At 35.5% G+C, this 23,779-nt stretch overlaps 2 protein-coding genes across 3 annotated transcripts in view; both read left to right on the plus strand.

Moving 5' to 3' along the window:
- Positions 1-23,779, plus strand: part of Ttc28 (tetratricopeptide repeat domain 28) — a 592,527-nt gene that overhangs the window by 58,226 nt on the left and 510,522 nt on the right. The window lies entirely within an intron of this gene.
- Positions 4,574-5,081, plus strand: LOC124081099 (small ribosomal subunit protein eS25-like). Its single transcript, XM_046427246.2, has one exon. The coding sequence runs from the start codon at positions 4,635-4,637 to the stop codon at positions 5,010-5,012; it is 378 nt and encodes a 125-aa protein (XP_046283202.1). The 5' UTR covers positions 4,574-4,634; the 3' UTR covers positions 5,013-5,081.

Consider the following 23,779-nt stretch of genomic DNA (forward strand, 5'->3'; position numbering starts at 1 on the left):
ACTGAGCTATATCCCCAGCCCCCTTAATCCAATGAACTTCTATTCTTCCCTCAAGCCTTATTGAGTGTTAGTATCAATATATTAGAGAGAACATTTAGGCTTTGTTTTTTGGGATTGGCTTGTTTCACTTAACATGATAATCTCTAGTTCCATCCATTTACTGGCAAATGCCACAATTTCATTCTTCTTTATGGCTGAGTAGTATTCCATTGTGTATATATACCACATTTTCTCAATTGATTCATCTGTTGAAGGGCATCTAGGTTGGCTCCATAGCTTAGCTATTGTGAATTGAGCTTCTATAAACATTGATAGGCTGCATCACTATAGTATGCTAATTTTTAGTTCTTTGGATATAACAGACACCTAAAGTGCAAGAAATAAAATAAAAAATCAACAAATGGGATGGAATCAAACTAAAAAGCTTCTTCACAGCAAGCAAACAATGAAGAACACGAAGAGAGAACCTAAAGAATGGGAGAAAATCTTTGCTACCTGTACCTCAGATAAAGCATTAATCTCCAGGGTGTACAAAGAACTCAAAAAGCTTGACACCAGGGCTGGGATTGTAGCTCAGTGGTAGAGTGCTCACCTGGTGTATGAGGCCCTGGGTTTGATCCTCAGCACCACATAAAAATAAATAAATAAAATAAAGGTATCGTGTCCATCTACAAACAAACAAACAAACAAAAAACTTAACACCAAAAAGACCAAGTAAGCCAATCAGTAAACTGGCAAAGGAACTGAATATGCTCTGCATAGAAGATGTTCAAATGGCCAACAAATATATGAAAAATATTCAACATTTCTAGCAATTAGAGGAACACAAATTAAAACTACACTGTAATTTTATGTCACTCCAGTCAGAATGGCAATTATCAAGAATACAATTAATGATAAATGTTGGCAAGAATGTGGGGGAAAAAGCACACTCATACACTGCTGGTGGGACTGCAGGTTGGTGCAATCACTCTGGAAAGCAGTATGGGGATTCTTCAGAAAACTTGGAATGGAACCACCAATTGACCCTGCTATCCCGCTCCCCTGGCATATACTCAAAGGACTTAAAATCATGAGTGCCTTTCATTAGTAAAATCTAACCTAGCTAAGGATGGAAAAGGAATTCAGGGAAACACATAGAAGACCTTGGAGTTGTGGTTGGTTGTGCTCAGTTGCCCAGACAATAGCACATAAAATTTTTGACCTGGGAAAACTGCTCTGCTCTGCACCAATGAGACTGCAGTTCTAACTTGTGCTGGAAGAAAGGGGTTTGAGGCTTTTTTTTTTTTCTTTTTTCTTGAGATATTAGGAATTGAACCAAAGGCCTTACACATGCTAGGAAGTGCTCTCCAACATTGAGCTACATCCCCAGCCCCGTCTGAGTTTTTTTTTTTTTTAACCTTTATTTGTTAATTTTTTAATGTGGTGCTAAGGATCAAACCAGTGCCTCACACATGCTAGGCAAGCGCTCTACTGCTGAGCCAAAACCTCAGCCCCAGTCTGAGGTGGCTTTTGAGTTGCTTAGCGCCTCACTTTTGCTGAGGCTGGCTTTGAACTTGCGATCTTCCTGCCACTGGGATGACAGGCATGTGTCACTGTGCCTGGCTAGTCTGAGGTTTTTGTAGTAAATAGTTTATAGAAAACAAAAAAGACAGATTTAAGGAGACTCAGGTGACTACAGTGTCCTGAGAGCCAACGAAGGAAAAATTTTCCATAAGATGAAGTGGTTAATTTTAACAGTACAGTCAAAAGCACAGAAGGGAGGAAGAAAAAGAGTCTGTGTTTGAAATTGAAGATGATCATTAGTGAAATTCAAGAGTAGTTTATTTATTTTTTTTTATGGTGCATGGTTTTGCTCTTTTGCCCAGGCTGGCTTTGAACTCCTGGGCTCAAGGGATCCTTCTGCTTCGGCCTGTCAAATACCTGGGACTAGAGGTGTGCACTGCTGCACCGACTGAGAATAGTTTTGACAACTAATCAGAGCCCAGTCTTGTGACAGTCTGCAGAATCATGATAACCAATCACTTTGGTAAATGAGGAAAAGTTTATCAGCTTTGTTCAGCTGATTAAAAAAAAAGTCTGTCAGCTTTGTTCTACTTTCCCATATTTTAGTCTTCCCATATTTTCAAGGCCTTTTCAGCGATGTTATTTATATTAATAAATGTAAATGCCCAAATGTAACATAATTCTGTAATTATCAGAGCAGAACCTTATATACCCAGAAATTACTTATTAATGTATATGTGTCAATTGTCTTCACTTGAGTTTAAAAAAAATCTTTGAGTCATGTTTGTGGTCTGTTATGATTCTCAGTCACTGTAATAAAAAGTACATTGACTAATGTGAACTCATGGTTTTGAAATTGTGCTATATTTACATAAGATGTAACTATTCTAGAGTACTGGCTGAAGGGTACGTAGTTGTTTTGGTGTGTTTTTGTAACTTCCTGTACATCTGCAATTACTTCAAAAATTTAAAAAAGTATCTGAATCTGGGTTTGAAACAAATTATCTCTACTTAATAGCTGAAATTTGTCTAATTTCTTTTAGTATCAATTACATATCTACAAAATAGGATTGAAAATAGTATATTTTTCAGAATTCATGTAAGAATTAAATAAGAGTTTTTTGAAAACGGTTTATAGATAGCAGAGATCATTGTGAATCTTATTTAAAATTGTATACTTATTTTAATTAAGATTTCTTTATTCTCTTGGTTTTTTTTTTTTTTTTGGTATTGGGGATTGAACTCAGGGTCCCTCGACCACTGAGCCACATCCCCAGCCCTAGTTTGTATTTTATTTAGAGACAGGGTCTCCCTGAGTTGCTTAGCACCTTGCCATTGCTGAAGCTGGCTTTGAACTTTCCATCTTCCTGCCTCAGCCACTGACTGGGATTATAGGTATGTGCCACCGTGCCCAGCTGTCATCTTGTTTTTAACACACTTTTTTTCACAAATTTATTTAAATCAATTTAACCTTTAGTTCTCCTTTCTAGAGCTGATTCTTCTAAATTTGTTTTTATCTACAACAATGAGTATATTCTCAACACTGTGTAGACCAAAAATTTGCAGCGGGGTATGGTCCCTTTTTGATTAAAGCCATATTTTTATTGTCTTGAGAACAACAGTTGAAGTCATTATTTGCAAGGTTTGTTATCCTTTGTAGGACTAGTAGGTTTTATAATTTGTTAGGCTAGATTGAACAAAAAATAGTTTGGACTCATGACTCATGAGTCCTTAGCCATTGACAGACCACTGGCATATGAGATTCAGTTCTTTCATTCAACAAATGTTAACTGGGTGTCTGTTAGGCACTAGAGACTGTTGTATGCAGGTACTTGGCATACATCTGTGAACCAAAAGAAAAAGTTATCATCAACTGAGTTGGAGCCTTCTAGGGAAAAGACAATAAACAATATTCAAAGTGAATGTATGGTACATTAGAAAGTGGTAGGTGCTGTGGAAAAAAAAAGAAGTGAAGGTAGTACTAGTGGGGTAGGTGGGAGTAGGATAGATTTTATGAACAAGGTAACATTTGAACAAAGAATTAAATGAACTGAGGAAGTTAACCATGAAGGTCTCTGGCAAAACAGTACCCTGGCAGAGGGGATAGTTAAAGCAGAGAGTACTTGGTATGATTGAGGAAGAAGTTGGAGCTGGGTGTGTGAAGGGAGAATAATAGGGCATTAGTTCAAAGAGGTAATGGTGTCTAGGCAAACCTAGAACTCTTGGCTTTTCCTGGGGAAATATGGAGTTGTAAGGGGGTTTTGAGCAGAAGTGGCAGGAACAGACTTACCTTCTAACAGGATTACTCTGACTACTGTGTTGGGATTGGATCGTGGGGTTCAAGGATAAGGAACAGAGAAAACTGTCAGGAGGCCATTGAAGTAGGTTATGGTACTAATGTGGAGGTAGTTAGAAGTTGATTCTGGCTGTTTTTCTAAATAGTGGTGACAATATTTTTAGATAGTTTGAAGGAAGTCAAGGATATTTCCTAGGTATTTTGCCTAAGCATGACTAGGTTTGCCATCATTTGGGATGTAGAAGGTTGGACTGAGACTGGAGTTGGACTGGGAAGAACATCAAGAGTTCATTTTTGACTGGGCATGGTAGTGCATGCCTGTAATTCCAGCATCTAGGAAGCCTGAGTCAGGAGGATCGCAAGTTCAAGGCTAGCCTGAGCATATTAGTGAAGCCCTAAGCAACTGAGAGAAACCAGACCCTGTCTTAAAACAAAAACCTAAAAATGGGCTGGAGATGCGGTTTAGTGATGAACCACCCCTGGGCTCAATCTCTGGTACAGAGAAAAAAAGATGTCAGTTTTGGACATGTTGAGTTTGAGGTCCTTAAAGATACCCAAGTGAAATATTGAGTGGGCAGTTGAATATATATGTTTGGAGTTTGGGAAAGAGGTTTGAACTCTAATACAAAATAAATTTGTGTTTAAAACTATGATACTGGACGCAGTTACCTAGGTGATACTAGAGAGAGTAGGGGGCTAAGGCTTGAGTATGGAGGTGCTCTACAGTTCAGAGATCAGGGAGAAGACAAATAACGAAGAAGAATGAAGGGGAGCTTTTTGTCCGACATCTTGACAAGGCTCCAGTGGCTATTGCTGCTCTCCAAGCTTCGAGATGCCGCCCAAGGATGATAAGAAGAAGAAAGATGCTGGAAAGTCGGCCAAGAAAGATAAGGACCCGGTGAACAAATCTGGGGGCAAAGCCAAAAAGAAGAAGTGGTCCAAAGGCAAAGTTCGGGACAAGCTCAACAATCTAGTCTTGTTTGACAAAGCTACTTATGACAAACTCTGTAAGGAAGTTCCCAACTATAAGCTTATTACCCCAGCTGTGGTCTCTGAGAGACTGATGATTCAAGGTTCCCTAGCCAGGGCAGCCCTTCAGGGGCTCCTCAGTAAAGGACTTATCAAACTGGTTTCAAAGCACAGAGCTCAAGTAATTTATACCAGAAATACCAAGGGTGGAGATGCCCCAGCTGCTGGTGAAGATGCATGAACAGGTCCAATCAGCTGTACATTAGAAAAAATAAAACTTTATTAAAACAAAAACAAACAAACAAACAAAAAAAGAGTGAAGGGGAGTGATGAGTCATGCAGGAATAAATAGGACAGTGTGTGGCATCCTGGAAGCCATATGCCATTGGGTCCATTAGGCCTGGGAATGATCAAGATGCTGAAAATGTTTATGGTATCAAAAGATATTTTGTGACTGTCATTTCCAAAAGTAGTGAGTTTAGTTTAAAAGGATACGGAGGTTGGGCTGGGGCTATAACTCAGTGGTAGAGCCCTTGCCTGGCATGAGTGAGGCACTGGGTTCTAAGCTTCAGCACCCATAAAAATGAATAAATAAAATAAAGGTATTGTGTCCATATACAACTAATTTTTTTTAAAAAAAGGATATGAAAGTTTCTGATAACTTTCTATAAAGTTCTTTAATTGAAATTAAAAAAAATTATAATTTCTGTAATTCTGCTAATTTATTGCGTAAGCAATATCTTACATCATTGCTGGAAAGTTTGGAACTTCTTGGGGATTTGTTCTAGGTTACTTTTCCTTATCATGCTTGCTAAAAGTGGCCTATTTGGGAATTTGGCAGTTATCTTTCTCCTGGATTATTGAAAGGTCAAATAAACAACTTAGCTTCAGATTTGTGACATGGGACTTTAGCATAAGGACTTTAATTTGTTTTGTTCTGTTGGGGCCTGGTTCAGGAGCTCAGCTCAAATTAATGACCTCCTATATATTTTATTTAACAAGGTCACTAAAACTGTACAATGAGATTATTTGGATAATCAAGAGATTGGAAGATACAGAACTGCTACTTTTATCTTTTAGAATTTAGAAATACTTTCAGTAAGAATTTGAAGATCTAATTTAATATTTTTTTCAGTTCTATTTTATTTTCCATAAGTTATAAGAGAGAAATGAAGGCTATGAATGCTTAACCATGGCATATTTATAAGTTAAGGATGATACTCAATTGAAGTTACACAATTCCTTTCTCTAGGATCTGAAAACATGAATAATATCTTAAGTTACTTTTGAAATATTATCTTAACAATCACTTAAAGATTCTATTATCTGGAAGAGAATAATTAACCAAAAGGCATGGTTTCATTGTTTGGATACTTAGAAAATTAATTCCTCATGTATGTTGTAAACTTTTAACATTTGGTTTTCATGACATTATTGCCATTATGTACCCATCAACCTCTTGGTGGATAATATTCTTGTGGTACAGAGGGTAGGTATTTTGCTTTTTTGTTTGTTTTTTAGATTTGTATAGTTATTTTTCTTTGACACAGAGTTTATGGTGTACTCAAAATACTTTAATTTCATTGACACTATTTTATACTACAATTTGAGTATGTCCTATCCAAAATATTTAGAACCAGAAGTGTTTCAAATTTCAGATTTTTTTGGTTTTTGAGTATTTCATATACATAATCAGATACCTTAGGGATGAGATATGAGTCTAAACATGAAGTTTATTTATGTTTCATATGCACCTTATACATATAGCCTGAACATAATTTTGTACAGTATTTTTAGTGTTTTGATTACAACCTATCACATGAGGTCAGGTGTGGAATTTTCAATTTGTGGCATTTTGTTAGCATGCAAAAGTGTTTGGATTTTGGAGTATTTTGGATCATTGGATCAGGGATATGCAACCTATATTTATAATTATTCTTTTGGAAACTTTCATTCCTTGGCTTTCAGTATACCCTGTTGTTCTTTCATTCTCCTTGTATATTTCTTATACTAGTATTTAAAAAGAATCCCATATATGTAAAAATTCCTTCCAGAAGGCCCCATGCTGGCAGTTTCTGGGAATCTCATGCTACTATACTTGGCTTTAGTGATTTGTTAAAAATGTTAGTTGAATTTTTTTTTCCTCCAGGTGAAGCACCTGGAGACTGTTCCAGGTAAGCAAGAGCTCACCTCTTTTTTCTCCTTGGTGGCACTGATCTTCTTAAAATTCAGTGTAGTTAGTTGTCCAGCAACCTTAGCTCTCTTATGGTTTCTAGAAAAGTTATATTTGTTTCCATCAGCTACCTTTTTTATGATGTTAATAGGTGAGGAACCCTATTTCCAGCATTCTGCATGCTGAATGAAAGCCAGAAATTATTTATGATACTTAAAATTTTAAACTTTGATCTTGTAACCAAACTTGAATGACATTGAAGGTAAATTTGTTATATTTACAAATGATAGAAATTACATATGAGGCCTGGGATTGTGGTTCAGCGGTAGAGCCCTTGCCTAGCACAGGTGGAACCTGGTTTCGATTCTCAGCACCACATAAAAATAAAGGCATTGTGTTGTGTCCATCTACAAAAAAGATTCATTCTGTCTCTTTCTCTCTCTCTCTCTCCTTTAAAAAAAAAAAAAGAAATTACATATGATCCATTGCTAAAGTTTGTAGATCTATTATGCATTTAAAATTTACTTTACTCTTAGTAACAACATGTTTTTGTAAATGCATATGCTTTTCTACTTTAGGAAAAAAAATCAGTAAAATTTTAGATATTTAAAAAATATTTGACTTGAATGCTTCTTTAAATTCAAAATTTAAATTAAAAGGATTCTTTAGAGTTCAGAATTTAAGGTAATAGATCTGAGAGTCTTATAAAAATTCAAATTATGGTACAAAAGCATAATAGTAGTATAATTAATTATAAATGATCAATTATATTTAGTTTCTCCTAATTTTTAATAAATCCAATGAAAGGTGAAATTTCATAACTTGGTATTATTTATGAAAAAATATAGCTGAAAATTACATAAATATAAAAGAAATTTTTTTATATTTATTTTTTAGTTTTTGGTGGACACAACATCTTTATTTTATTTGTATGTGGTGCTGAGGATCGAACCCAGTGCCCTGCGCATGCCAGGCGAGCGCATTACCGCTTGAGCCACGTCCCCAGCCCCAATATAAAAGAATTTTGATCTCACGTAAGAAGACATTGGTTTAAGCACTTTCTATGTTTGCTTTAAATGTGTCAGTTATCCAGTGTTCTAAGCTAGACCCTCACTTCCCACAGTAGCTGATTGCATCAAACCATCGTCTTTAAACTTTTCTTTTTGATATCATCTGCTCACACAAGGTGTTGCCTTTTGCTTTACAGTGAAAATACATATCATTAGGTTTTAATTTCACCTATTTTCCTGTTATCCCTAAGCCCCTGCACTATAAATATATGTACATTCACGCCCACTTGCTTTCTATCCATCCATCTCAAAGGAAGCTATTTTCTTCTTCCATCCAAGGTTAATATCTCTTGCCTGAACTCTGAGTAACATTTCTATTTATCTTTTCTGGAGCCTTCCCCATCAATTATTCTCACTCTCTTATAGTATCTTTAATCTTTCCATAGATGGTTTACTACTTCAATCCTGAATTTCTTTCCCTAGTTCTAAGTTTACCTTCAAAAGAATGAATTTTGGCATGAAAAAGACCCAGTTTTTGTTTTGTTTTATTTTTGTACTCAATGGTATGGATGGAGCCCAGGGCCTAACTCATGCTAGAAGATGCTTGCTTTACAATCCTAGCACCACCAGGGCCCCTCTGAAGCTTAAGTTCTGTAAAGTGACAATAAGGTTTACTCCAAGTTTGTTTTAAGGATTATATCAAGTTAGATAGCATAATCAACATGAAGGTCCTTATTTCAAATTTTAGCCCTGATCACTTCTCCATGATGTTTGTCCTCCACATCATTTCTTTCTTCCTTCACAGTCAGATTTCTTTAAACAATGGCTGATTTGTAACCATTACTTCCAGCCTAGATTTATTCTCCCATTACTCAATTGAAAGTTCTCAGTTGAGTTTATGGAGATCTTCTAATTGTCATATCAGTGAGCACTTTTCAGATCTTTAGAAGTTGCTTTCACTTCCCCACTCCTAACATCATTCTGTCACAGAGCATCCAAATTTTTTTTTTGAAATTTTTCAAAATGTGAACCCAGCTTTTTAGTAACTCTCTATCATCTGCATGGTAAAGTAAATCATTTCTGGTAGGAATAAATGCTCTCTTGATCTATATCTGCTCTGTCCAATATGGTAGGTATTAGTCCCAGGTGGCTATTTAAATTTAAAATCAAGTTAATTATGATGAAATAAAATGTAAGAAATACTTCCTCAGTCACACTATTTACATTTCAAACATTCAATAGCCACATGTGACAAATGGCTACCGAATTGGTCAGCTCAGATACAGAGTACCACATAAAGTTCCGTTGGACAGTGCTTATCTAACTTCAGTATATTAAGAATGAGAGATTGGAATTAAACCAGACTCTAGCTGATTTGGACAAGGGAAGCCCAGGTGATGATACTGGAGAGTTCCTATTATTACTCTGCAGAGTCGAGCCCTCCTGGGGAGACCTGGGCTGTCTTAAAAGGAGGAGCACTTTGCAAGGGCAGCAGCAGTGACTGTGATATCTGGAGAGATGGGGGAGCTGCTTCTATCCTTACGTTGAACTACTGATGAGGATGAAAAGAACCACATTGAAAGAAATAGATGAAATGCTGCTGGAAAATTTCCTTCTTGCATTAAGCTGAATATCTTAGAAGAAAAAAAGAAAACCTATGTTGTTTTCTTTTGTTATTAAGAGAAAAAAATAAATAATCAAGAAGCAGTTTCTTGGGATTTTAACCTTTTGGTAAATGACACCTTAAAGCTGATATTAACCTATCTGCTTTTTTGGCTTCAAGGAATTTGGCAGGTATAAATGTTTTTGCCAAGTTGAAAGAGAGATTTTTATTCTCATATTCTGTAAATGAGTATAATCACCTCCAGTCTTTAGATTTATTTTCTGTTCATCTTACAGTCAAGACTGTGGAGCCTGCTTTATTCACATCATCTGTGTAAGTTATTAATGTTGTGATATTTTAAAGCTCCTGGATATTAATGTTTTAAGTCCCTGAACTTCCGTAAGACGGGTCCGTACCGAAGGAAGCAGCTGTGAAATGCAGATGCTGACAAGCAGAAAAACAAAGAGAGTTCACAAGGAATTATGGGTATTAATGTAACTCTTTAGCTCACAGTTCAATAAAACCTTGTTGTTTCCATAGTATTCCATTCTGTGTTAACCGTCTGTTGTATTGCACAGCTAATTTTAAGGAAGAAAGATGTATTACATTTGTCATCTGCTTTTTATCTGCATTTTAACTTTTACTTCTAAGACAGCATGAATCCTACTATCCCAGCACACTTTAGTGTATTTTTAAAAAGTAGTAGTATACACATTTGTAACTTTTACTTACTTATTGATTAGGAAACTTGTTTGTCTTTTATCCTGCTTGCAAAAGTAAAAATGAACCACCAATTATAAGTGAAACTGATCTTTTATTTAGATTTTGTTTTTTTCCCCCATGATGTCCTTTAAAAAAAAAGATTCTGTAAAATGAGAAGCATACTGAAATCCTGTACAGGAAGAAAGGGAGGAGAGGTGGCTGCATTATGAGGGTGGATAAAGGGGCGGGCAGCATGATACTAGGCAACAGGCTGTGAGCAATGTAGCATTTCTCATATGTGTCGTCATGCAGCTGTGGAGGAACCACCATGGAGCCTAACCTGGTATTTCTTTTTAATCAAGTCCAGCTGTTGGTCATGTGAGCATGCTCCTTCCTTCGAGTATGAAGGATGTGTTTCCTTCTTTCCTGTGGTATCTTAAATGGCTACTTACATATCACCTGGAATTTACTCATGTGCTCTAGGAGCTCCTGTTACAGTGATCATTTTTCTTTATGAATCACAAGTAAAATGCTCAACCCAAGTTGCATATAAAAACTTGAGAACAAAGAATGTGACTTGACCACATAAGTATTTTTTTTTATATGAATAGAGCTCTTGTTTTTAATTTGATGAGCAGGGAACTTTCCAGCTCTAACCCTGTCTTTACAGTCTGTCTTTAATTTGTGAAAAAGATGCATTCCAATTTTTCAAACATAAAACTCTTTAATGGATTTTTTGGGTTTGCTGGTTCTCTATTCATATTGGGTTATCCTAAAATTCAACATGTATCATTTCTTGGGTGTCAAGCTCCTTTTCTTATTTGCACATTTACATTTACTTCTTTGATATTAAAAATAATTAGATGGCTCCTATCTTTAGACCTCCTTAAATTACCCACAGTTGCATCTATTAGACTGTTTTTATAGAGTGCTCTAGAGACCCAACTAGTTCTTCCTGAAAGAAATATGGAAGAATTTTTGACATCTTGGATCATTTAGTTCATTTTACTTATCCTCTGTGTGATATAATCTGTGTGTCCTTTTAAGGCTGTTTTGTCTTAAATATGGAACTTCTCTACTCTATCTTCCTAGTAGTACTAAGAAACAGATACTTTTCCTCTGTTTTCTGGGATCTTCTCCCTGTCACCCCTTAATACCGAAGCCATGTTTATGGCATTCTGCTTCCAACACTGGACAACACTTGGTCAGTTAATCATCCTAATATATTCAGATAAGATAAATCTGAAAACTTGTATCGTAATTACGTATCATGAATTGATTCAATGGGTAGTAACTATAGGTATGAATTTTTGCTTTATAGGCCACAAAATTATTATAATACTATGGTTTTGTTTTATTTTTTTTCAAAAGGAAACTACTTACTATTAAGATAGAAACATGGTGCTTATCAAAGTATTCTAAACAATCTTCAAAAGTTTATAAAATTCTGGAACGGTATTTTAGACCTTGTATCAGATACTTGAAAGGCCACATATGTTAGTATATTGTTTATAAGCTTACAGATACATGATCTATTAGTAAAATTATAATAACTGGCATAGACACATATGAAAATAAGCTATGTAACAAAAAGAAGAAATGTTCTCCTAGTAATATCTGTAGGTAAAATTATTGGATTCTTTTTGTTAGTGATATTGTGTTCCTATAGAAACTTCAAATTATCTATATATGTTTGATAATTAATCATGATTATTTTCTTCCTTAAATACTTGCATTAGTTATTTATATTTTTCTCTACTAAATTGTAGCATGCTATTTGTTTTTACTTTGAAATTTACTGCCAAATCTCTATTTTGTGATATTTAAGGGTATTTTAGGGATATGTAAGATTATTAAAATAAAATTAATTTTATCTTATTTTCTGTAAGAATATTTTTCTTAACTGTTTCATTTTTCCATATTTTTATTGGTGCATTACAATTGTACATAATGGTGGGATTTGTTGCTTTATATTCATACATGCACACAATAAATAATAAACAGTATAATTTGGCCAATATCATTCCCCACTAATACCCTTTTCCCTCTCCTTCTTTGTCACCTTGATCCCCTTCCTCTACTCTCCTGATTTCCCTTTGATTTTAATGAGGTGCCCTCCACCTTTCTTTTCCTTTTTCCTCTCTAGCTTCTTTTTGTGAGAGAAAAAAATATGACCTTTGACTTTCTGAGTTTGGCTTATTTCCCTTAACATAATGTTCTCAAGTTCCATTCATTTTCCCACAAATGTAATAATTTCATTCTTCTTTATGACCGACTAAAACTTCACTGTGTATATATATACCACATTTTCTTAATTCATTCATCTGTTGACAGATACCTATACTGGTTCAATAGTTTGGTTGTTGTGAGTTGTGCGCCTATGATCATGGGTGTGCATGTATTGCTATACTATGCTGACTTTAATTCTTTAGGATAAATACTGAGGAGTGTTACAACTGGCTCATGTGGTAATTCCATTCCTAGTCTTGAGGAAACTCCATACTAATTTCCATAGTGGTTGTACTAATTTGCAGTCCTACCAACAGTGCAAAAGTGTTCCATTTTTTCCACATTCTCCTCAGCATTTGTTATTAATTGCATTCTTTTATTAAATAAGTTTTTTTTTTAGTTGTAGATGGACACAATATCTTTTTTTAATTTTTATGAGGTGCTGAGGATCAAACCCAGTGCCTTACATGTGCCAGGCAAGTGCTCTGCCATTAAGCCATAATCCCAGCCCCTTAATTTTTTTTTTTTTGTGTATGGTGTTGGAAATTGAACCCAGGTCCTTGTGCATGCGAGGCAAGCACTCTACCAACTGAGCTATATCCTCAGCCCTTAATTGTATTCTTGATGGCTGCTGTTCTAATTAGAGTAAGATAAAATCTCAGTATAGTTTTGATTTTCATTTCCCTAATTGCTAATGATATTTAACTTTTCATACACACACACACACACACACACACACACACACATTTTAGTTGTTGATGGACCTTTATTTTATTTACTTATTTATATCCGGTGCTGAGAATCGAACCCAGTGCCTCACATGTGTGAAGCAAGTGCTCTACTGCTGAGCTACAACTCTAGCCCCTTGAACTTTTAAAAATGTATTTGTGGGCCAGTCGTATTTATTCTTCTAAGAAGTGTCTTTTTAGTTAATTTGCCTATTTATTAATTGGGTTATTTGTTTTTTCAGTGTTAAGTTTTTTTTGTGTTCTTAATGTCCTCTCAATATGAATCCTCAGTTTGAGGAGTAGCTGGCAAAGATTTTCTCCAATTCTATAGATTGTCTTTTCATATTTTAATTGGTTTTCTTTGCTGTGCAGAAACTTTTTAATTTGATGCCATCTCATTATTTTTTCTTGAAAAAATAATATATCTTTTAGAGAAAGTTATTGTCTGCACCTATATGTTGGACTGTTGAACCTATGTTTTCTTCTAGGCGTTGCAGAATTTTTGGTTTAATTTCTAGGCTTTGATCCATTTTGAGTTGACTTGGGCGTAGAATGAGAGATAAGAATCTAGTCTCATTATTTTACATATGGATAACCAATTTATCAGCACCATTTGTGGTGTCTTTTCTTCAACATATGTTTTTGGCACCTTCGTCAAGTATCAGATGATTGTATCTGTGTGAGTTTGTCTCTTTGTCTTCTATTCTGTTCCATTGGTCTATGTGTCTGTTTTTATGCTGGTGCCATGCAGTTTTTGTTACTATAACTATGTAGCATACTTTGAAGTCAGGTATTATGATGCCTTCAGCATTGATTTTTTTTTTTTTTGGCTCAGGATTGCTTTGACTATTCTGGATCTTTTATTCTTCCAAATGAACTGTAGAGCTGTTTTTTTCCCCCTTGTTCTATGAAGAGTGTCATTGGCATTTTGATGGGGATTTCATTGAGTCTGTTTATTGCTTTTGTTAATATGACCACTTTAACAATATTAATTATGCTTATCCATCAATACGGAAGGTCTTTCCATCTTCTTGTGTCTTCTTCAGTTTCTTTCTTTAGTGTTCTATACTTTTTATTGCAGAAGTCTTTCAACTCCTTGGTTAGATTTATTCCTACATACTGTATTTTTGGTTTTTTTTTTTTGTGTGTGGCTACTGTGAATGGAATCTCTCTCTCTCTCTCTCTCTCAAAATTCATTATTGATGTAAAGGAAAGCTATTGATTTTTGTACATTGATTTTGTGTCCTACTACTTGCTGAATTTGTATATTAGCTCTTGCAATGTTCTGGTGGAGCCTTTTGAATCCTGAAGTATAGGATGGTATCATCTGTAAACAGTGATAATTTGAATTCTTCCTTTTCTTTTTTTTTTCTTTTTTAATTCTTTCTCTTGCCTAATTTTTCTGGCTAGACTTTCTAGTCATATATTGAATAGGCGTGATAAGAGTGGACATCTTTGTCTAGTTCCTGATTTTAGAGGAAATGCTTTCAGTTTTTCCCTGTGCACTATGATGTTAGCTTTGGGTTTGCCACATATAGGCTTTATGATTTGAGGTAAGTTTCTTCTATTCCTAGTTTCTTTGGTGTTTTCATCATGAATGAGTGCTGAATTTTCCCAAAGGCTTTCTTTGCATCTTTTGAGATGACTGCGTGATTTTTGTCCTTAATTCTATTTATATAGTGAATTATATTTATTGATTTGTATATGTTGAACCACCTTTCTACCCCTGGAATTAAATCAACTTGGTCATGATGTTTAACATTATTAATATATTGTTGAATATGATTTGCTAATATTTTATTAAGGATTTAAAAAATCTAAATTCGTCAGGGATATTGGTCTTTGTTTTCTTTCTTTCATGTGTCCTTATCTGTTTTTGGTCTGAGTGTGATACTGGCTTCCTAGAGTGAGTTTGGAAGTGTTCTTTCATTTTCTATTTCATGGAATAATTTGAGGAGCATGATCATTAGTTATTCTTTAAAGGTCTGATAGATTTCAGCTCATAATTCACTTGGTATTTGTTGGGAGGCTTTTTATTACTACTTATATCTCATTGCTAGTTATTAGTTTGTTTAGGTTTTCTGTCTTCTTGATTCAATTATGGCAGGTCATATGAGTCTAGAAATGTACCTGTTTATAGTAGTTTTACAAAGAATATAAAACTACTTAAAAACAAGTTTAACCAAGGAGCTAAAAGATCTGAACAATGGGAACTATAAAACATAGATAGAAGAAACTGAATGAGACACAAATAAGTGGGAAATGTTCCATGCTCATGGATCAGAACAATTAATATTGTTAAAAGACGCATATTACCCATAGCAATTTACAGATTACAGTGCAATCCCTATCAAAATTCCAATGTTATTTTTAAAAATTTTAATGGACTTTTATTAATGTATAAAACTAAGTGATGTTATAAATTATGTACTTCCTATGAAAATCTACCATTTGATAGCTTTAAATAGTTCCAAAATCCTTTCACATATGTTTTATTATTATTAATTTTTAGTGTCTTCATACATGGACTTAGGGTAATGAAGTCCATCTCATTCTACCATCTTTCCTCCCCCTACTGCCCGCTTCCTTCCCTTCCCCTTTGCCCTATCTAAAGTTCCTCCATTCCTTCCATGCTCCCCTCCCCTCATCCCTATTATGGAACAGAAACCTCATATCAGAGAAAACATTTGGCATTTGATTTTTTGGGATTGGCTTACTTCTCTTAGTATAATATTCTCCAGCTCCATCCACTTACCTGAAAATGCCATGATTTTATTCTCTTTTAATGCTGAGTAGTATTCTATTGTGTATATATACCACAGTTTCTTTATCCATTCATCTATGAAGGGCATCTAGATTGGTTCCACAATTTAGGTAGCATGAATTGTGCTGCTATAAACATTGATGTGGCTGCATCACTAGAGTATGCTGTTTTTAAGTCCTTTGGGTATAAACCGAGGAGAGGGTTAGCTGGGTCAAATGGTGGTTCCATTCCAAGTTTTCCAAGGAATCTCCATATTGCTTTCTGTATTGGTTGCACCAATTTGCAGTCCCACCAGCAATGTGTGAGTGTACCTTTCTCCCCACATCCTCACCAACACTTAACTGTTGTTTATATTCTTAATAGCTGCCCTTCTGACTGGAGTGAGATGAAATTAGAGTAGTTTTGATTTGCATTTCTCTAATTGCTAGAGATGTTGAACATTTTTTTCATATATTTGTTGATTGATTGTATATCATCTTCTGAGAAGTGTCTGTTCAGTTTCTTGGCCCATTTATTGATTGGGTTTTTTTTTTTTTTTTTTTTGGTGTTAAGATTTTGAGTTCTTTATATGTCCTAGAGATTAGTGCTCTATCTGATGTGTGTGTGGTAAAAATTTGCTCCCATTTTGTAGGCTCTCTGTTTGCCTCACTATTTGTTTCTTTTGCTGAGAAGAAGCTTTTTAGTTTGAATCCATCTCATTTATTGATTCTTGATTTTAATTCTTGTGCTATAGGGGTCTTATTAAGGAGGTCAGGGCCTAATCCGACATGTTGGATATTTGGGCCTACTTTTTCTTCTGTTAGGCGCAGGGTCTCTGGTTTAATTCCTAGGTCCTTTGAGTTGAGTTTTGTGCATGGTGAGTGATAGGGATTTTTTTTTTTTTATTTTGTTGCATATAGATTTCCAGTTTTCCCAGCACCATTTGTGGAAGAGGCTATTCTTTCTCCAATGTATGTTTTTGGTGCCTTTGTCTAGTATGAGATAACTGTATTTGTGTGGGTTTGTCCTCTATTCTGTACCATTTCTTTTGGCTCTGTTTCAGAGGTGCAGTCCATTGTTAGCCCATTCCATAGCTCCTGAACCAAGGTGAGGCAGAATATCATCCTGTAGGTAGGAAGGGTCTGACAGACAAAAGCAGCTCAGGACAGGGCAACTAGGAAGCAGAGAGAGCCATCTCTTTTCATCAGGGACAAAATATAACCCCCAAAGGCACAACCCCAATGACCTACGTCCTCCAGCCACACCCTACCTGCCTACAGTTACCATCCAGTTAGTCCATATCATTGAATTAAGCCACTGATAAGGTGGCTCTCATAATCTAATTATTTCACCTCAGAGTTTTCTTGCATTGTCTAATCAGTGGGCTTTTGGGGGACACTTCATAAAGAAATCACACCAGCTACTGTGAACATTCTAAATGTTATTGTGAAGAATTCCTTATAAAAGATTTTTTCTTTGAGTTTCTTTGAGTTACATTGCTGGGTTGCAAAGTATATACATCTTTATCTTTACTACATAGTACAATTTTTTTTCCTGTTTACTTTGTCACCAGCTGGATGAATGTGCTCCACATTCTTGCCAACACTTCGTTATCACACTTTAAACGAATTACAGTGCATTTTAAGCTATTTAAACCAACAAAACATAAGGCTGAGTCTTGATTTGAAAGCAGATTAATTTTAAACATGTTCTTAAAGAGAATGACTTATGTCCTTGCTGAATTGTTTGAAGTTCTGAATTTATAGTATCTAAATTGCTGAGGGGGCTACAATAGAGAATTTGTACCATTTCATGTAAAATTAATTTATCCAGATTGTTTCTTTCAATGAGAACAAATATATAGGGCTTCACTTATGATACAGAAACTTGAGTCAGGTAGAAGCAATGTTGCCAAAGATTTACTTGGCACATTTATATTTTGCTTAATTTGGCCACTAATCAAATTGTGCACAGCTTCATATATTTGGTATTGAGGAATAGGCATAAATGTATTTTAATGAGCACAGACCTATTCAGGACATATGCTTTCCTCAAATATTTACGCATATTATCAATTTATATGTTGTACTTAAGGAGAAAATTAAAGAGTAGTATAAAATCTTATCCATATATTCAGACGATTAATGGCTTTAAAATTAACTGATTTGGGCCCAGTATGGTGGTGCACACCTGTAATCCCAGAGGCTCAGGAAGCTGAGATAGGAGGCTTGAAAGTTCAAAGCCAGCCTCAGCAACTTAAGGAGGCCCTAAGCAACTCAGTGAGATCCCTGATACCACCCCCCCAAAAAAAATTTACCTGATTTCATTTCTAAATTTAGTCTTCATTTTATTAAGATTATAGGATACACCTCTTCAAAGGGCTCAGGGAACTCCAAATTTTCTGCAGTGCCTTGTATTTATTTGTCTTCTTTTCAACCTTACAGCTTCCTTGATCTTTAAAGGCAATGAAGTTTAACTCTTCCACAAGTTTGTTTTGCAATTTGCTTCCCATATGTTTTGCTATTACTTTTCCATTTTATTGTGGTAAAATATATGCAACATTAAATTCATATTCCCCTTTTTTGTGATACTGGGGATTGATCCTTGGGGTACTCTACCACTGAGCTCCATCCCAGCCCTTTTTATTTTGAGACAGGTACTTGCTTAGTTGCCAAGGCTGGCTTCAAACTTGCAGTCTTGTTGCGCTAGGCTCCTGAGTAGCCGGAATTACAGGTGCACGCCACTGCACTGGGATAAAATTTACCATTTTAACAATTCTTAAATATGCAGTGGTATTAAATATGTTCACATTATTGTGCAACAGTTAACAACTGTGCTGTTATTTCTTAATTTTAAAATATATATTGTCTTCCCATGATGAAAGTTGAGGATTTTTACTCTTTCTGCTTTTCTGGTACATATGTATTCTTTCTGTGCTCCCATTTTCCCAATATAATTATGTCATAATTTTGTACAAATTAGAATTGATTGTTTACACTAGTATTACTTCGAAAAGGCAATTCACAGCTGAATCATTTGGTATACTATGATTGCTTTTCTTGTAGAATTATTTTCCCTTGTGCTGATTTTGTGTGTGTGTATTATGCTGGGAACAGAATCCAGGGCCTTGTGGATGCTAAGCAGGTGCTCTGCCACTGTGGACACTCCCAGCCACAATGATAATTGTATTTTTCTTCATTTCCCCCCATGTGTTTATCACTAATTCATTCCAATATTATCCCCCAAACTTCCAAATGTCTTCACATTACATTTCAAACACATTGAATAATTTTCATCTTCCTGAGGACATTCTTTCTGACCGTTTCAATTAATTCTGGCTGTTCTTTTCCTTCCTGCTCAGATGTCATCTTGGAATCTTCCTTCCTCATCAATCTGAAAATTCCTTTTGACTACTTTTTTTAATATTTATTTTTTGGGTTTTTGTTTTAGATGGACACAATATCTTTATTTTATTTTTATGTGGTGCTGAGGATTGAACCCAGTGCCTCATGCATGCTAGGTGAGTGCTCTACCACTGAGCCACAACCCCAGCCCGCCTGTGTTTTGTGTTGAACTCTGGTTCCGATTTTGTATCATCATCATTCATTCCCTCATTAGGTGGTAGATGTCCTCCAGCAACTTCCTGTGAAAGTAAATGTCGGTAAATGGAGACTTTGCAAGTCTCAAAAATACTTTTCTGATCTTTTGACTTGTTTTAGAATGCTAGGTCAAAAATAATTTTCCCTCAGAGTTTCAATTGTCTTCTTCTTAGAATGCTCTTCTCCCAGGTTTTCTCAGTCTGAAGCCATTCTAAATCCTAATCCTTTGTATGAAACTTTTTTTTTTTGTTCAGAAGTATTAGAGCATTTTCTTCTTATTCATGGAATTTTGAAATTCCTGATGATGTATTTTATATTAGATATTCTGTATTCAGTCTTTGATGATGTCTTTCCATCTGGAAACCCATGTCATCAATTCCAATTTATTTATTTATTTAATTTTTTAGTTGTAGTTGACACAGTACCTTTATTTTATTTATTTTTATGTGGGGCTGAGGATCGAACCCAGGGCCTGACACTTGCTGGGCAAGTGCTCTACTGAGCCACAACCCAAGCCCAATTCTGCCTTTTTTTTTTATTATTGATTTACTCCTCTTCAATTTTTTTCTTAATTCTCTTTCTGGTACTTCTTTTGTATAGATATTGGGCCTCCTGGATTGATTCCCTAGTTTTTTTTGGTCTGTTCTGTTTCTATGATTTTTTTTGTCTTTTTGCTCCATTGTACAGGACATTTTAAATTTTATCTTCCAGTCCTTTTATTGAGTTTTTATTTCTGTCATTTGATTTCTGATGCCTGAAAACTTTCCCTTTTCTCTTTGTTATTTTTTAATGCCATTCTGTCTTGTTTTATGGATGCAGAGTCTTATCTGAATATATTAGTGATAGCATTTTTGAATGTTGATTGACTTTTAGAAGAAAGTAAAAATTATATGAGTGAACTTGGTAATGTAGGAATATTGAAATTTTCTCCTCCAACATGCAAGCTTCAAAGAAAATGTAGCTTCTTTATTTATTTTTGTAATGGCTCTAATCTTTCTTACAAGCATATAACCCAATAGGGTAGTGGTAGGCAAGGAGCAGATTAGGGTATTAGACAGCTTAAACTTGCCAATTAACGTTTGTCTCATTAGGGAATTTAGCTTCTCTTAGGTATATGCTCAGTTTTTTAAATAATCTCCCCTTTTTTTTCCTCTTCTATGCCTAAACATGCTATGGAAATGCTATGGGGTGGTCCTTAGGTGATTTTATTTGATGGTAAAGAGTGTCTTGCAATCTTGTATCAGTTATTGCTCTCCATAGGTGTTTAATTATCTTAGACCATTTGTTGCTGCTGTAGCAGAATAGCTGATACTAGGAAATTTATAAAGAACAGATATTTATTTTTTAAGGTTCTGGATGCTAGGAAGTCCAAGTTAAGGGGTTAGCATCTGGAAAGGGCCTTCTTGCTGCATAATCCTATGGCAGAAGGGCAAAGATGACAATAACAGAGCAAAAGAGGGCTGGATTCACTTTTATAATAAGCCCACTCTTGCTGTTGGCCGCCCACTCCTGTGATGATGACAGTCCATTCCTGAGAGCTCACTTCTGAGAGGTCCCATTTGTCAAGACTTACATGGGGCACTAAATTCTAACACATGAATTCTGGGGACTCATTCAAACTATAGCATTAGTCTTATCCTAAACCATCTTCACTGTTTAGATGGATCTGTTTCCTCTGTCCTCTAGGAGTGATATTTTCAGAGTTTATGGAACTTCTCTTGTCTGGAGGTGCTTGGGGTCCAGGAGCATTGCTTCAGGCTCATCTACTTGCTGCCGACCTCTGGCAAAGCTCTTAATCCTCCTCTCTGACCATATTGTCCCAGATCATCCATGATCTGGATCTATGTATATGATGGTCTATACCCAGTGTTCATGGTATAGACAGGCAAACACCCATCCTGCCTTTTAATTTTTCCCTTCTTTACTCACTCTTGTTACAAGAGATGGGATTTTTGTCTCGTAACGTTTGGAAGATGGTTTATTTCACAGCCCTTTCTTTTCCAAAGTTGTGTTTTCTTGCTCTCTGGACTGGAGCCATATGGCAAATAAAGTTATGTGAGAAAGATTTGCCATTAAGAGAAAATTTAAAAAATATTATCCCAGTTATATTAATGAATCATTTCATCGTGTAGCAGGAGAAAATTTGTCATCTTTTAAAATGATTTTAGCACTTCTCCACTTTTTCCATCTTTAGTAAATATAAATTTTTTTCAACTCTGAATCAGTCTCTTATGTTTGTGAAATGTAATCTCAAAACAAAATTTGAAATTAGTAAGCAGTTACTAAAGAGCTATTTTTATATTCTTAAGGGTACTTCCAGAGGTTGCAGATTCCACTATAGCTGTTTCTCATTTGGGAGTTTTTGGGTCCAGGTCTTAGAAAGATGGATTCTGTGCAGATATGTGTGTTAAGAGTATATAAAAATGTGTAACCAAATAACTCTTTTTGATAGTGTTCTAGCACTTTAGGTCTAAATCCTCCAAGAACCATATCTTATTTATTCTCTAATATTCTGTCCAGGTATCATAAGTATTCTCTTTGGTACATTTTGTGGGCAAATTAACTTTGTATGGAAACTATGATGATTAACATTGTTTTTAATTTTATTTTTTATGGAAACATACAGATCCTAGCCATTTATTACCCAGGTGTATTGTTTCTCTGGCCTTCCCAGCTGAAATGAGTAATAGTCGTGCTCTGCTGTGGATTACTGTTTTTAACCAAAGTCCTATACTTCACATGAATGTCTAATTTGTGAAATTAAAAAAGACATAAATGAAGTATTGCATTCTGCAACAAGTATTTGCTGACTACTTCTATTCTAGATCAAGAGCCAGGAAATTTTCTGTAAAGTGCTCAGTAGTACCAAGGCATTGTGGGCAATGTGGTCTGTGTTGCAAGTACTCAATCTTATTGTAGCACTAAAACAGCCACAGACAGCATGTAAACAGATGAGCATGGGTGTGTTCCACTCAACTTTATTTACAAAAACAGGCAGTCTGCAAGATTTGATTCATGGTCTGTGTTTTGCTGACTTCTGCTTTAGGCATTGAGTATTGATGGGGATCAGGACATGCTACCCCAAAACATAGCACATTGGCATTTGAGCAAATAGAAGCATAAAGATCACTCTCATCTTCCCCATCCTTTTCCCTCGGAAGGAGTTTCTGACCTTCCCCTGAAGCAAGTTGTAAGACCTCATGTGGAGAGACATTCTACCTATAATTGTGGAAAGGAACGTCCTTCCCTCTGACAATGAAGGGATGCAGAAAGGACTCTAAATGCATAAGCCTTGCTAGGTGTCCCTTAGATCATACGTACCCCTTTGTCCTGTTGCATCTCTCCAGCTCTGTCCTCTCACACCTAGCTTGATAGTACTCAGGTTAACCTTTGCTTCCTTATGAAGGCTAACAAGTCAAGTAACACTTACATTAAGTAAATCTGTATGCTTTTCTCTTGTTAATCTGTCTTTTGTTACAGCGCCCTTAATCATGAACCTAGCATAGTAAAGAAAAAAATCTTTTCTTCCCCTGTAGTATTTAGTGTTAAGAAAACAGATAAACATTCTTGTTTTTTTTTTTATTTTTATTGTTGGTTGTTCAAAACATTACATAGTTCTTGACATATCATATTTCACACATTTGATTCAAGTGGGTTATGAACTCCCATTTTTACCCCGTATACAGATTGTAGAATCACATCGGTTACACATCCACTGTTTTACATATTGCCATACTAGTGTCTGTTGTATTCTGCTGCCTTTCCTATCCTCTACTATCCCCCCTCCCCTCCCCTCCCCTCACATCTTCTCTCTCTACCCCATCTACTGTAATTCATTTCTCCCCCTTGTTTTTTTTCCCCTTTCTTCTCACTTCTTCTTGTATGTAATTTTGTATAACAATGAGGGTCTCCTTCCATTTCCATGCAATTTCCCTTCTCTCTCCCTTTCCCTCCCACCTCTCCTCCCTGTTTAATGTTAATCTTCTTCTCATGTTCTTCCCCCTACTCTGTTCTTAGTTGCTCTCCTTATATCAAAGAAGACATTTGGCATTTATTTTTTAGGGATTGGCTAGCTTCACTTAGCATAATCTGCTCTAATGCCATCCATTTCCCTGCAAATGCCATGATTTTGTCATTTTTTAATACAGAGTAATACTCCATTGTGTATAAATGCCACATTTTGTTTATCCCTCATCTATTGAAGGGCATCTAGGTTGGTTC

This window comes from Marmota monax, unplaced genomic scaffold (genome assembly GCF_021218885.2).
Source record: "Marmota monax isolate L192 unplaced genomic scaffold, Marmota_monax_Labrador192_F-V1.1 WCK01_AAM20220418_F8-fsc00177, whole genome shotgun sequence".
NCBI lineage: Eukaryota > Metazoa > Chordata > Mammalia > Rodentia > Sciuridae > Marmota > Marmota monax.